This window comes from Rhipicephalus sanguineus, chromosome 10 (genome assembly GCF_013339695.2).
Source record: "Rhipicephalus sanguineus isolate Rsan-2018 chromosome 10, BIME_Rsan_1.4, whole genome shotgun sequence".
NCBI classification, from domain to species: domain Eukaryota; kingdom Metazoa; phylum Arthropoda; class Arachnida; order Ixodida; family Ixodidae; genus Rhipicephalus; species Rhipicephalus sanguineus.
In genome coordinates, this window is record NC_051185.1 from 141,122,923 (window position 1) to 141,139,036 (window position 16,114).

The following is a 16,114-nucleotide window of genomic DNA, read 5'->3' on the forward strand; positions in this document are numbered from 1 at the left end:
GTTATCGTACCAACTCGCCCAGCAAGACACCCTTCTGAGGTTAATCATACTGGCGCTTGAAGTCACCAGAATTGGTATAGTAGCCTGATGTCACGCTACTGTCGCTGTCAGTAAGTGCGCCATGCTAAACAATTGACTATATTATTAAAATAAAATATATCTTCACAGCCTTTACTGAGCTTCACACTTCCTGAGAGTCGTGTCTGTATACATGAAATGTGTATAACGCAGCACATTCAGCTTCGAAAAATGGTGCCGGTGCCCCATTTAAACTTGTTTTCCCGCCGCATTGGAGGCTAGCCGGCGAATTCAAACGCCGCTTTTCCTTTCACTCCGAGCTCGGTGACTTGAAAGAGCAGCCCGTCTTCGGGTCTTGTGGCGTCAGGCGGGTAAGTGGCGGAAGTGACGTAGAGCGTGTCGTAGTTCTTGCCCCCGAAGCAGCATGACGTAGTGTACTTGGCCGGAAAGTTGATCTTGGTGAGGACTTTAGCTGAAATCGGGGAGAGGTAAACATGGGTAAGAGAAATTATGTACCGCCCTTCTCAAACAGAGACGTGGAGTATTGTTCCGAATTCCGTCGATTCCCGCCATAATGTGAACTTTTGTAATGGTGGAATTCTAAGCCAATCAGAAAGGTTGTAGCAGCGCTCAGGGCGAATAGGAGCTGACTATGTTCGGGTACAACTTTAGAAGGCAGAGGCATTTCCACCTCAAAGGCCTCAAAGGCTCAATTGTGCAGGCTCACAAGCCTGCGCATTATGAGCGCGCGCTCTAGGCTGACGTTTTAGCCGCATGGTCAGCCGTCGGAGAACATTGCCGAGTACATGAGTTGGACTACTTTCGTCGTGGAGGCAACAGACAGCCCGCTTCGGCCATCTTATGGCGCCTCTCCTGCCTTCTTAATTTGCTGTATCCGACTACGGGTGGTGAATTTGACAACATGGCGGAATACGACAGTGTCCAAAATATTACCCATATTACATGTCTTTTTGTAAACAGGACACTCTGAACAGGGTGTGGTCGAAATTCATAAAAGGCTCTAATCATATGTCAAGCAAAATAATCAAATTACCTTTCAAAGTAATATGTTTAGATGGTCCATCTCAACTTACAGCAGCTGCAAAAAACAGTGCGTGAGCTACCGAAAAACGTGGCAATCGAAAAACGTGACAATCGATATTCTTATGCGAGAGGGGTCGCGTGGTTTCAGACAACATATATAGTGCCAATTTTCGGAGCCTTTATTTAGTGTTCTGGGGCAAAAGACGTCTGTACTCTGAGATTCCCTCGAAATACCAAATATCTTCTAGGTGTGCATTATGGTTCGTTATCATTATCGCACGGAGCGTATATCGATATTTTTGACAATGTTCAGGCACGGCCGCTGTTCAGGTTGCAGCATGCAGTGCAAGATACCTTCGATGCTACGAGAGGCTTCACCTCCGTACAACTCTACATTACCTGGACGGAAACGCTCTCAGTGTCGTCAGGATCTTGGGACCATGGCACTGCGCGTCACAGTTCCGAAAGGCAACGAAAGCGCTGCTGGGATTTCTTAAGGATACTGGACTGATCGACTTCCTGTGGTGTCAAGTGCGGAACTGTTGATACTTCCGGCGGAAACAGAGAACTTTCTCTTCTCCTGTCTAACTTTTCTTCCCCTTCCCCAGTGCAGGGTAGCCAACCGGGCTCAGCCCTGGTCAATCTTGCTGCCTTTCTTTTATCCTTCTCCTCCTGCTTCTCGCTGTACCCTAGCTGACGTTGGACCAACTAGTATAAATCTAAGTTCTAGCAAACTTTTCCAGTCAATTACATTAAAAGGTGAGCGGTACCTGCGTGACACTTGAAACCGGTCTGTAGTGAAGCTATGCGCACATACTTAGCAGAAATAACATTTTACCGGCACAACTTCCTAGATATCTATCACAACTGCTCACAGGTCCATCTGTTTTCCCATCTACCATTGCGTTTACCCTCTAGGGTTTCAAGCACCAAAACCACAATGGGGGACTTCCGGTTAACTTTGACAACCTGGGGTTCTTCAACCTGCACGAAAATCTAAGCACACGGGTGTGTTTTGGCGTCGCGAACCCACCGAAATGTGGCTAACGTGGCTGGGAATCGAGCCCGCGTCCTCGACCTTTGCAGCGCCACATCTTACCTGCTAAGTTACTACGGCGGGTCGTAGTTGATATCAGATCTGCTTCATGCAAAGTTCTTGGTAACTCAAATGGAAAAGCCATGGATTCCTTAACGCATGAGACCTTTTAGCTTGAGTTGAATCAAGTACGCTATTCATGATGCGGGAGACTCATCAGCAAACAATCGCGCGACATCTTGGCGGAATCGCAGGCTCTCTTTACAGGCACAGAGACAGCGCACCTGTCGGGTACTTCGACAGTGATGTATGCCGAAAATGGCGTTACTCGTGCGATTCTTCCGCGTAAACGTTTGCCGTTCACTCTGTGTTCTTGCTACTCGGCCTGAACTTAGCAAGTTCAACAGTCTTCCTAAAGCCAATAAATAAAATCGTTAATTAACGAATCCCTCCGGCCGTATGGACATTAGACGTCTTTTAATTCGGGCCATAGTCCTAAACGTAACTGAAAGCAGGGTTGCCACTGACTTTCGAGTAAATGTCGCCAAACGACGAGCAAAAAGTCGCCAAAAGTCGCCATTTTTTTACAAATTTCGCCAAAAAAGTCACCATTTTAGATATGTGCGTCATACCTAGTAATAACAATTTCCTCTCACGTATAGCCTCGTAGAATACAGTACCATCTAAGACCCTTAAATTATATAGACGCTTCTCAATGCCAGTCGTATCGCCCGCTTCACCATGGCAATGCATGGTGCTGATTCTCCGACTAGCCGCAAGATGTGCGTGGTGGCGCAAGGGTGAATGAATGAAACACTCACAATATCCTTCCATCCCTGTCCGCTCGTTAAGGTAGAAGTGTGGTAAACATTGGGCGAAAACCGTGAAAGCGTTGTTTGTAGACAGCTTTAAGTGAACATTATGAATTAAAAGGATTAAAAGGTTTATTGAAGGTAACACGACAGAAGTCTTACAGGAACCGATCATTGGTGAGCCTTACACCTTTTCAGTGTGAACTAATATGATAAAGGACGTCACCGACCCTTTCTATAGACCCTTATATCTACACGCGTCAATCCGATGCGTTATTAATGAACAGGTAGACAATATAAAATGTTATATAGCAATTGTTTTCATTGCACACGCTCACCGAGAACACTGGGAAATGCCTCAATTCGCTATTCTAAAAAGTCTTTACGAGCTGAATTAGGGGTACTGCAACAGTGAATAAGTCGCCGAGCTATTCATAACAGTTGGAGCTTTGGCGGAACAAATGGTTGGAACCTTCAGCCCCTTCAGAAGCGAAACTTTAGAGAAGCTTAAAGCGCTGAAAGCTATTAACTTATAGTCAAACACTGCCCCCTCGCGGTTTACATTTTGCTAGAATGTCTCTGGGGGACGTTGCCGTATCTCCTGCCTCTAGATGAATTCAGATACGCACGAGTTACAGGACGGACATACGGAATGGCGCGTAATGTGCACATTCTACTCTTGGGTCTAAAACCAAGAAAAATACAGAGAATGTTGCCGCTCATTCGTTGGGAAGACACTGAGCTTAGGATGTATAACTCAGTGGAGACCTAAGCCGAAAATCGCCAAAAATTCGCCATGTCGCCATTCACAATTTTAGGTCGCCACGGGCCCCTCAAATTCGCCAATTTGGCGAAAAGTAGCCACCATTGGCAACCCTGACTGAAAGGGCGAAACAGTGCCTTCCATCTATCTATCTATCTATCTATCTATCTATCTATCTATCTATCTATCTATCTATCTATCTATCTATCTATCTATCTATCTATCTATCTATCTATCTATCTATCTATCTATCTATCTATCTATCTATCTATCTATCTATCTATCTCTTTATCTATCTATCTATCTATCTATCTATCTATCTATCTATCTATCTATCTATCTATCTATCTCATAGGCTCGTGCTTTTAAAGAAAGAAGTATTGAACTAAAAGAAGATTCGTATATCTGCAAAGGATCACTTGCCGGTCTCGGGGTCGACTTGCACCACAGCGCCGGCTGCGAAGCAGGCAATCCAGAGTTTGTCGTTGACGTCGATGGTCATGCCGTCAGGGTAGCCCAGCTGCTGGTAGCCGGGAGTCACCCGGAACTCGGCCAGCACGCGCCGGTTACCTGCGCCGACGACAGATCCACTCTTGAAGGGTGACCACCTCTTGATGTTTATTCACGCCATGCCGAGAATTGTCTGGTAAATTTGGTGCTCTACTGTTGGTTCCTTCTTTGTCAAAACTCTCAGGTGTCGTTCAGCTACTTAAATTCGCAACAAAAATAAAAGCAATTCCACTTGCATTAATGAGTAAGAGAAGAGAGAATATGCCTGGCAAACGATGAAACGCGCAAAAAAAGAAAACTGAAGTGGCAATGCCACATTAAGTTTGTAACACGAGCCTGCCGCCCATGACATCTTGGGCTTTGGCAGCGTCTGCTAGGGCCTCAGTAATTGAGTATAACGAAACATGCAATCAAAGCTTTCTAGTGAAGCATAGCCAGTTTCAGGAAATGCTGTTCAATCAATGCGACCAAAGCACGACAAAATAAAGCTTTGAATTCTATTTTATTACAGCGTGACAAGGACGACGAAAAAATTAAAGCACACAGACTACAGGACATGGCGCTGACTATACGCAAGCAAGACTTAGTGAGAAAAGGAAGAAATGAAGAGCAAGAAAAAAAATCACAACATATCCACGGAGTGAATGATGATGAGTGGGCGAAGCTGCGGAGGTTCATAGGTAAACCGTGAATCTTCCGTGAATTCTGCCCAGTACATCATCACCGACATGAGATCGGGCGCGTTTATACTAAAGGTTAGATGAGTTATGACGACTTGCAGCTCACTTTAATTTTACATGTACGCTGTGAATTTTCATTGTTTAGAAAACCATTGCTTTCGAAAAATCTGGCGTCTTTCGTTAAGCAGCTGGCGTCTTTTCGTTTTGCTTTAGAAACATCTGGCGTTCTTTCGTTTTGCTTTTACAAAACATCTGGCGTCTTTCGTTGGTTTATTTCATCAATCAACGGCGTTTTGAACAAAATTTTTATTGTTTAATCACGCACAGGAGAAATCTCACCAGGCACTACCTTGGAGGTAAACAATGGCTGCTAATGGGAATGAGAGACAGAAGAAGTCGGCTTTTAGCTAACACTTACACTTCTACTTCTACTAACGTTTCCTACTGGAACATGCCAATGGCTGCTAATGGGGAATGAGAGACAGAAGAATTCGGCTTTTAGTTAAAGCGCACGCTGCGAATTTTTTATTGTTCAACAACGCACAGGAAAAATCTCCCACCGGCACCACCTTGGAGGTCAAAGCGTAAGACTTGTTACGGACTACGACTACTACTACTGCTACTACTACGACGACGACTACGAGGGACGAACGGGTGCCGCCTTAAAGGGCCCCTCACCAGGTTTGACGATTTTGAGCTAACGAGCGCAATGCATACACTGGGCGTTCACCATCACGTCTGCCAAAATTTGCAACGCTACGCGCCGCGGAAATGGGTCAAATTTCATGGTGAACGCTGCTTGCCCATCCTCTCGCAGGCGCGCGCTTTAGAGAATGAGGGGATGACGTACATGAGAAAATGGCCCTACGTAGATGGTAGCGCTGTGACGTCGGTCCTCTACGTAGACGACTGTGCTCTGACGTCGCCAACAGTAGCACGTGACACTGCGATAATTATTTGACACGACATGTGTAGTTTGTGTAATTTGTTGCTTGAATAGATTAATAAAACTTGAGAGAAATTATGAGACACACAGAGGAAATGTGTGCGTCTTTTTCATTTTTTTTTCGTGAATTGCAGTGAGATGCGGGGCTAACGTGCCTCCCTTTCGCATGCGTTCATGTCGCCGCGGTTAGCGCATCGAGCAGACGCCAGCCCTGGAAACGAAAGTAATGTTCTGGCGCGTTCGAGCACTCATTATGCTCGTTTATTCTACCACGTCCAAGTAAACGTTAATGACACACTGGCTCATGATACCGCCACTCTCGTGCCTCAACATTCATGCCCGTCCCGCAGAACCAGGCAATACACCACAGAGAACGCCGACAAAACGCCCATGGCCGCTACATTAAAAAAAAAAAAAAAGGTAGCGGTCGTGCAACGCCGCTCGCGTGCTCGGGCTGGTTTGGGCACGTCACGCGCACGTGACCATTCATGCGCATGACGTGTTCATTCGTATGTGTAAAGTGAAGAGGGCAGGGAAGGGATTTGGCTTGCTAAGGCTACACGGGGCGAGTGGCAAGGGTTTGAAACTCGCCTCCTCGCATCATGGTGTCGCGCCGCTACAAATTATTGTTTTTCTCAGCTCGTAATGAACCAATTTGAAAAATTCTTGCGGCATACTGCTCTTCATTCGGCACACAACAACTTCCAGCGTCTAACTAAAATTTGCTATGTGGCCTGGTGAGGGGCCCTTTAAGGAGCTTCGCCCCTAAAAAGTGCCCAAAGGGTGTAGCTGCTTTCGGAGCGCAGTCCTGTTAACCAGTCGTAGCTGGTCCTCGAGACCTCGATCGGTATGTCAGCTGGGCCTCCCATTGAACTTTATAATAATATTACCTGGGGTTATACATGGCAAAACCATGATATGATTATGAGGCACGCCGTTGTGGAGGGCTCTGGAACTTTCGACTACCTGTGGTTCTTTAAAGGAGCACTGACACAAAAAATTTTGCACCTTGTTTTTTTTTTTTGTTGCAATAGATAGCTTATGATCCACTTATCACGGCTGCAAACCTCGTTTGCGCGAGTGCGCGACGGTTATTTATTTAGAGACGTCTTCAGAGCGCCCAGTCGCAGTTTCGGTTTCAAACAGCACCGAGCTAGGCAGCCACTTCCGGAGGACGGGTAGCCACAGCTGGCCACGTGAACACGCAAAATTGTGACGTAGGCGGCGCGCGAGCGTGAGTGCGGTGGGCCCCGAACCAGGTCAAGTGGCGCCAGCTATGGAGGATTAGAAACAACTAACAAACGCGTAATCTATATCCTCCGAGCATTCGGAAGCGCCCATCTCGACTCGCTAAGCTTACAGCATCGATTATTTGACTACGGCTCTCAAGAACGGCGCCGAATCGGGACGAATACATTGCTGTCGAAGCTTGGACATGAATCTAAAGCAAATGGAAGCATCAGTTCGGAACTTACACGTTACAGAGCGCACGGCGGCCACTTGATAGATTCGAAGTGGACGACAACCGCTTTTGGCAGTGCTGCCATGTTTTTCGGAGGCGCGAATGCCTCGCCGGCGAAGCTTGCCGTGCAAGTTGGACAGCTCTCGCGCGTGCGGCGACGGCCGACGTTCTGCGGCACCGCGCCGTTGCGGCAGGCTTGCCGCTAGCGTGAGCGGGCCATAACATCTGCCAACGGGCACGACGAGCGAACAGCGGAAGAGAACACAACTAGAACACGCCAAGCCGCAGGCACGGAGGAAGAAATGGCAGGTAGCACGGCACTAGAGGTGTGCACGGGCTCCGGGTAGCCCGAAAGCCCGAGCCCGACCCGGCCCGCGGGCCGGGCTCGGGCGGGCCGACGTGTTTTCACCTCGGGCCCTGGCCGGGCTCGGGCTACTTGGAGTTTTATCGGGCCGGGCTCGGGCCCCGCGCAAAGCCCGACTCAAGCCCGAAATATAGAGAATGAGCGGGAATTGTTTTCCAGCACGCACACAGCGCCTTTTCCGCGACCGCCCTTTACCGCTTCTCCTTTCCATTCGCTACTTCAAACAAAAGGGGAGCAGGTGAAGCACTGCCTCTGTTGCACTCCGACAGACAGAGAAGTAACACCACCTGAGCTGGTGACGGCGCCACGCGACTGTTAACGTTAGATTAAAGGCCAAATCCCGTGAGTGAAAATGCACGCGGCAGCGACGAGCGACTCGACGTAGATCGCCTTCGTGCAAGCTGACGCTTGCATGGGCATACCCCATACACGTGACGGCTTTGGCGAGTGAACTCCATTGTTGCTGGCATGAGGCCGTCTACTTGTATTTTATAATCTGTGTAATAGAGACTGTTCGTCGTGTGTCGTTTCATCATATTTGATATGCTCAATAAAATGCCAAATTACCGGAAAACGATGTTTTGTTTTCGCAACGAACCTTCAAAAAGCCGGGCCGGGCCGGGCCCGGGATTGTGTTTTCTTACGTCGGGCCGGGCCGGGCGGGCTCGCAGCCCTTTGCCGTCGGGCTCGGGCGGGCCTTCGACAAAGTCAGCGGGCCCGGGCCGGGCTCGGGCTCGGAAATACGGCCCGTGCACAGCTCTACACGGCACAAGCGCAAGGGCACAACCAGCCACCAGCCAACACAAAGTCGTGACGTAGGTTTGTTTACACATACTGCGCGTTGATGTCGGCGTCGCGAAGCGCTCGCATCTCGCTCAGTCGCGCGGCAGGCACTTTAAAATTGATTTTAAATATGTTCTAGGCTATATTGGCCCTTGATATTTCGTAGACGTTGTGTACGGCTCCACATACGTCTATTTCACTCATTATCTCGCCTTCGAAATTTTGTGTCAGTGCTCCTTTAATGTGCACCTAAATCTAAGTACACGGGCCTCTAGCATCTTCACCTCCATCGAAAACGCGACCACCACTGTCGTGATCTGTCCCACGAGTTTCGGGTCAGAAGCGAAGCACCGTAGCGACTACATACCATTTTGACAAACTGCGGTTTTAAACCAAGGAAACGCAAAGTAGGTGGCAATTTTTTCCTTGACATATAGTCACCCGAAATGTTGCATTAACTTTTAAGCCCCGTTCACTCTGAAAAATTTGTCTATACAGTGTCTATAGAGGGCATTCGCGCAATGGGACACTGTATGTGCAGCACTCAGTATTTAACTCATTGTTGCATAGTAACCAGTAACCTGCCTCTTTCTATCCCTGTCTATCACATTTTCCTTTGACATTGGCGAGGAGTAGCCTGATAGAGACGCACCCTCTGCATGTTCACGTATCCTCCTCTCTCTTGATCGAATGATCCTCCCCCTAAAGTGTACGCTGTGTACTGGAACTAAAGAAGCAATGGCCTTGTGGCGTCGAAGAAAAGGAAGATCGTGGGCTCGCTGTATCACCTCTCGCTGCGCGCGTCTATACTATTCGAGGACTCTGGTCATATAGAACGCCCCTCGACAGTGAACATTCTTTTAAAGACGATAGTCTTTCTTGGGATACTTAAACGGAGAAATTTTGGTCTGTCTTTCTGTCTTTCTGTTTGTCGGCACGTCCCTCGATTCAGCCACTCGGCCAAAGTTGAACCACTTGCCCAAGGGCCAGCCGTCTTGAACTGGTACGGCTGTTCATACTTGTGAACGTTGTCGATCAAAAAGTAAATATCATGCATATCTGAGGCACAACATCACTAGGTAAGTATTAGGTGGCGTGTTCCTTTAATAGAAAATGCACACATACATAATTTTAAGGACCCTAGTTTCTTGAGCTGCGCTGAAAATGCGACTGCGCTGAAATTTGCCTTCCTCCGTGCCCTCCGCACGAGCTCATTGTTGTGTTTCGGTTTCGGTTTTGTGTTGCACTGTACGAATGCCATGGGTTGGTGTTGAAAAACTTTAGTTTTGATAAGACCAAGAAGGTGAAAAAAACATTTAAAAAATGAAAAAGCAGCGTTGTGGGCGGCCTTCAGGCTGCCGGTTGTGGGCGCCGCTCTGGCATTCCTGTTTTGAACAGGCGACGTGTAAATAAAAGAGTGTGTGGAGAGTACTCGTTGAGTGCGGACGTTTCTTCTGCTTCAGCGCTTCGCGCCAAACCGCGTGTTCGGGCTGGCTGGCGTCCCCGCCGGTCGCGTTGGTCACCGCTGGTCTTCGCCTGCTGCTGCGCCGGGACTACCAGCACGCAACACAGCACTCATGTTTCCCGACGTATTGCCAGATGGCGTCTATATCTCACACAGCGCCTCTTCTATCGTCTTTACACGACATTTGCAGCGAAGCACGCAGATACGCGGCCAATTTTTTCTTATGTATTGTACATGTGTATTTATGTTTGTACAGATCGGTATATATGTATAATTATGTATGCATGTGTAAGCGTCTATATGTATATATATGTCAACAGTTTTTTGCCTCTTCAATATTTTTTTTCTTGTATAATTAAAATATATTTCTTTATCATCTTTAGCGCTATATTTATTATGTAACATATTTGCTGTATTCTATGTAAAATCAGTGCTTCTTAACGTTTTCGCGCTGTTTACATGTCCCGCTGTTAACTATTCTGATGACCTATTACTTCTATGATCTTTTGACTACCGACATGTTGCTGTTCATCATTTAGCATGAACACTGAGATCGGATAACACGAGTGTCATGAAGTCAACCTTGCCTTGTGTTTTTTGCTTCCGGCCCTCTGTCAAGCTGCCGACCGCCGCTTTTAGCCCTGAAAACCATTCCAAATGTATTTGGAAAAATTTCAATTTTAATTTTAATTTGGAATTATGTTTATGGTCATGCACGAGGGCTCGCAGTTTGGGCTCCAATCTGTTTCCACAGAGCACACTCAGAAAAGGGCACTCACTTATCTCGCCGGAGGCGAGGTCGAAGTCGAAAGCGAACAGCTTTCCTGGCACGGAGTCGTTGTAGAACATGGTCTTGTTGTCGGCCGTCCACGTGATTCCGTTTGAGAGGGATATCTTGTCAAGCTTGTGCTTCAGCTGTCCCTTGGAGTAAGACCAGAAGTTGTTCTTGCCTTGGACCATGCCCTCGAGGTCGACCTCCACAGGCATCGAACCTGCAACATGAAGTGGACAATGCGGCGTCGTCAAACTTTTTTTAGAACAACGCGTCGAGTTCAGCGCCATGGGTTGGTTGCGGAGAAAAACTACGAGGATGTTTTAGCTTAGGAAATGCTATTCAATACGTGGGTACGAATAAATTGTTCAGCTCGGGAATCACTGCACCGAATAGATGAGCCTTGTTAAACAAGCTTACAATTCAGAAGCACGGAAGCTTGGACGAGTTTGCAAGACATGATGGAAGAACTTCAAAGCGATCGAACACATGATGGAATAACTTGACAGCGCTCGTGTTGTCTGCTCTTTTTCGCATGTCCTCGTTTTTCGGCGCTGTGAAGGTATTTTAAAGACCCCTCACCCCCGCCTTACCCGACAAATGCATTTTTGCCGCCTCGCTGTAAAAGTGCTCTTTGCGACTGCCTTGGAGAAAGATATACGCAAAGGCGAAGGAAAGGCAGGGATGTTAACTAGCAGGGACAGTTGGGCGAGTCAGTGCAAATGGTGAGCATGAAAGGACTTTGAGAACTGTCAAGCTATCGCACCTATCTGCTCATTATCAGGCCTATGGGTTCTAGCCTTTGTTTAAGTAAACGCGCATTTTGTTTGCAAACCGACTCCAGAGGACTCGCGAAGCCGCCTATATCGCGAAAGCCGGTGTTTCATGCATCAGCTGTCCTTCAGTCTGGTTAGTTGTGACGACGTCAGGTACTAAAACTTCCAAAATGGCAACTTGTGCGTCACGAAAACATTCAAAACGGCCGCTTCTGCGTCACCAACGGAGCCACGGTGCGGAGCGGCCGTGGAAACGTCACGATATCTTGCTCGAGCACGTGACGAAAAGCTCATACCATGTCGTGACGTCAGGATACAGTAGGAACCGACACTACCTTTTAAGAACGTACTGTAATGACTTTTTCAGGGTGCACTCACGCTTAGCAATACATTTTCTTGGCCTTCAGAGCTTGGCCTTTCATTTGACGCAAAAAAAACGACAACTGAAAATTTTCGTCTCAGTACCCCTTTAATGTAAAGACCAATAAAGCTAAAAACAAACATTGGAAATTTAGACTAAAAATAGAACATCGAATAAATGAAAATTCTAAACGATTGAGTGGTCAGACTATCAGATGGAATTTAAGACGGAGGTAATAACCCACATGGTGATAAACATCCGGATATGAAGTTATACAAAGAATCGAATTGGATCCAAAGATATGAAGATACAAAAATAAACTAATATGGCAATACTTTTGCTTAATTTATGTAATCGAACAGCCAAGCAGACATCTCTGTGACTATAATCTAATGTAGTGCCGCCAAATGACAAAATTACTGGAACATTTATTTCTAATCATATCTGCTGAAGTGGAGCTAGAAGGTATCTTTTTCTCTGATTAGAATATCGGTGACAGAATAAAAAAGAAATGATGTATTGTTTCAATTCCATCACAGAACTGGGACAACGGGGACGTCTTATTTTATTTATTTATATGTGAAAATAAAAAAACATGGGAAGGTAGGCTACGTTAGAGCCGGCTATCCCATCAACATGGTAGTAGTATCGAAGAAACACGCAAAGATAAGAAAAACTACGATGAATAAACGAGTAAGAAAATAGAAAAAAAATAATCAGAGGCACTATGTGCGTATAAAATATGGGGCGTGTAAAGAATAAACAGAGTCTAATGACACAATCAAGTACATACAACGCGGTCACACCGCGGATGGAGTCCGTACAGACAGTTTTCTATGCAGTTACATACATCGCGACTGAGATATGTTCATAAAAAACAATCGAAAATGACATCACAATTCTGTGAACTGCCCTTCATATAATACATCTGAAGCGTTCAAGAATAAGGTATTATGCACTGTTGTAAAATGCACCAAAAGACGTGTGAATAAGACTTGCAGAACTCATGTGAACACTCTTAAAAATTCACGTAAATCATAGACTTATGAATAAGTGTGAACGTTTTGTGTGCTCTGTCGCGTATGGAGTTTGCAGAACTGCGATATCTGTTCCTTGGTGTAGGGGCGGGAACTTGCAAACTTCGTGCTCTTTCTTGCTCAACATTTGCGAAAAGTAGCAGGCCAATATTCATACTTCCACTACCTGCAGCAGCTATAAATTAACTTTCTGTCTAAAATGCAGCAAACTTAATTCAGATTGGTCCAGCGGGTGTCTCGCAAAAGCGTTTCAGCTTTTTAAGTTTAATTGAAGAAGAAGCATCGTAATTGTCCCAACTTCTTTTTAAACAAAGCAGTCGCATTCACTGGCAGATAGATAGATAACGTTATTGTGCACCGAGGGAGGAGAGCCGGGTTTTATCCCGACCCCCCTGCGGGGCGCTCCCACGTTGGAACAGGCAGGGAGCACCTACCCGCGGCATCGTGGGCCCCTTGGATTGCCCGAAGCTGACGGTGACGATCCGTACTTTTGATGGCGGAATAAAACCCTTGTCTTGGGATGATTTGCGCCTTGAGTTCCTTGGGTATGCGCAGGCAGTCCCACATCATGTGCTCAAATGTGCACACACACCCACAGTCCGGGCAGTCAGGAGATATATCCATATAAATAGATACGTTAGCTGGGCCGGGGTAAACCCCTGTCTATAGTAGTGTGAGCGTGATTTATTGTCCCCTGGGAAGATGCGAATGGGGTTTAACGAAGTCACTTCACATTATCGTTTGAGTCGTAGGGTCTTTCATTCGCTGGCAGAGCGCCCTACAAAAAGAACTTATTACTAAATCGGGCGTTATCCGTAGTTGTAGGACATACAGTGATTGAAGCATATTATGAGAATTTCGGCCAGAACGTTGTTTTGCCTAACGTTGGCCCTCCTGCGGGTTTTGCGATATATCGAGACCTGATCCATTTTAACGAAATGCTTAGATGCGTCGCACAAGAACCCTCACCTGCCCACAGTCGACCTAAGGCGTCGCACTTGCCGTCGTTGATGCGTGTAGGGACGGGAGACTCCTTGTCCAGCATCTCGGTCAGCAGCGTCGTCTTTTTGGTGTCCAGGTCCACCTTGTAGACGCCGTTGCCCATGCACACCATCAGCTTCCGGTTGTCTTCGGCATATGGGATCAGGTTGCCGATTTCGTAGTCTACGTAAGTAAAAGCTGGCGGCTTATTAAGGGTCACTGAACAGAAAAAAACTAGATTTCTCGTATTCGTGTATTACCCTATAGCTTAGAGGAGGAGGAATAATTGTATGGAAGAACATGGAGGCTAGACCGGCTGGCTACCTTGTGCTGGGGAAAGGGCTAAAGAGGAAAAAAATATTCTAGAAAACAGATGTTACAACAAAATGAAAGAAGAGCAAAAACAGAGAAAGAAAGAGAGAAGAATATACAACATTCCTTAATGTCTGGCTCTAAATCCAGTTGTCCGCAAGAAACGCAACAACGCTCTCAAAGCCTTCGGTGCTGAGGGAGGTCTCGGCCAGTGTCCCAATACCATTTCCTCCGACAATGGTGATTGTCAAGTCCACCAAACACTACTGAAAATTATTCTCTTGGCGCACTCAATCAGGGACACCTTTCTTGCGGTGAGAACACGCTTGGCAAGTGAGAAAGCGCTCGAAGAGAAAGCGCAATTGGCGACGTCGCCGTGATGTTCCCGTAAGAACTCGTCGTGACATCACACGTTTTTTGACGGCGTTTCCTAAGGCCTACGTGACGTTTCTCAATGAAAAATTTAATTGTATTGTTTGCTAAGGAAGCCAGAGCCCCGAGGTAACAAATCTCGGGAAATATTGTTGCGCCAATATATATTGCCAGGATACGAACAAAAATAAATTCGTGACGTCACACTGAGATTCATGTGCTGAAGTATAGGCACGAAATTTATTACTTTGGTAAATGCTTTGGTTGCCCAGCGTAACTTTGACGCGTGAGACTACGGTCCAATGATCTTGATCGTGTCCATTGTCAACATTCTTATGATTTTTTTCAGCGGGCTCCAGTTCGCCAAGATGGCCATGCCGTTGCAGAAAATGAAGAACTGGAAGAACCCTACCTAGCTTGAGGATCTCGGTCTCGGTCCTGGTCTGCGGGTCGTAGCGGACCACCTCGGGGCCACGTGCATTGTCGTACAGCAGAGTACCGCTGCGCTCGTCCCAGTGTGGTCCCTCGCCAAGGATGTTCTTGCGCTTGCTGGCCACTTCCACCTTCATCGCTCAGGCTCGAACACGTCTGGTCCGGATGATAGGTTCACCTGCTACTGGGAACCTCTCGTCTGCCTGTACTTACGGGACAAGATACACCGCGAGTCGATAAGCTCGGAGAGATAGCGCCTAGTGAGAGGATCGAACACGCGAAAGCCTATTTGGGTACGCTGCACACCGACACATTTTTTTTAGCCACGGTATCGATAGCAGTTGCGACGGCTTGGTGGACGCTGCAGCGAGCAGTGAAAGTGAGACCCAGGATGTGTTCATGTATTTAACGGAATGTTACTGTAATACGATCAGAGAGAGTGCATCGGCATGTCCTAAGGATTCCACGGAAACTTTGCAGTTCAGCTGACACTGCTAAATGGGTCCTGCACTGCGACGATCGACAACGCTGCAACGCCGCCTGTTGTTGCACTCTTCAATATAATAATGTGCCGTCGTCAGCACGAATGGTGCACACATTCTCGTGACGTTGATGCATGTAGTATGTTCTTTAGTTGGTGTAAAGAAAGGTACTGCGGACAGATAGTACCCGGGCTTCCCCGTATGCCCGGCAAGATCTTAAAAAGAAAAAAAAACAACGAGAGAGCACTCCGAGATATTTCGGACCTTTTCTTTCTTTTTTGCTTGTTTACTGCGGCGTCTTTCTTCATCCACTGCGTAGTTTAGGGCGTGCTAAGCCTCAATACTTGTTACCGCTATTTAAAGTTCAAAGGCTGTAGATGAGCACGTGTCACATATGCAGCTGTTACACGTGCACGAAAAGGCATTACATGAGCATTAGCAAACACTTGGAGGACGCATGAGCTTCGCCTTCAAGAGTAGAACGTGATAGCTTAATCGGGCCATGTGCGCATCGCTTTCTCAACTGCTAGCCTAGCTTAGGCTCGTGCCGCGAGGAAACGAAAGTCTGTGAGCGTAACATTGGTCGTTTCAAAACTATACTAGAATGCCTACTGCAAGTACAGTTGTTAAGTGCCCACCACCCCATAATTCTTCCTTTTGCGAATCAGCGAAGGGCTCGCTACGCGTCCGTATGGCAACACGCGAA

General features: G+C 46.9%; 1 protein-coding gene across 1 annotated transcript in view; it reads right to left on the reverse strand.

Moving 5' to 3' along the window:
• Nucleotides 1–267: 267 nt before the first annotated feature.
• The window catches only part of LOC125756166 (uncharacterized), a 119,197-nt gene continuing 103,350 nt past the window's right edge, over nucleotides 268–16,114 (reverse strand). Inside the window, exon 11 of the mRNA XM_049420204.1 lies at nucleotides 268–490. Coding sequence (XP_049276161.1) covers nucleotides 297–490 — 194 coding nt within the window. The 3' untranslated portion in view covers nucleotides 268–296. The remainder of the gene's footprint in view (nucleotides 491–16,114) is intronic.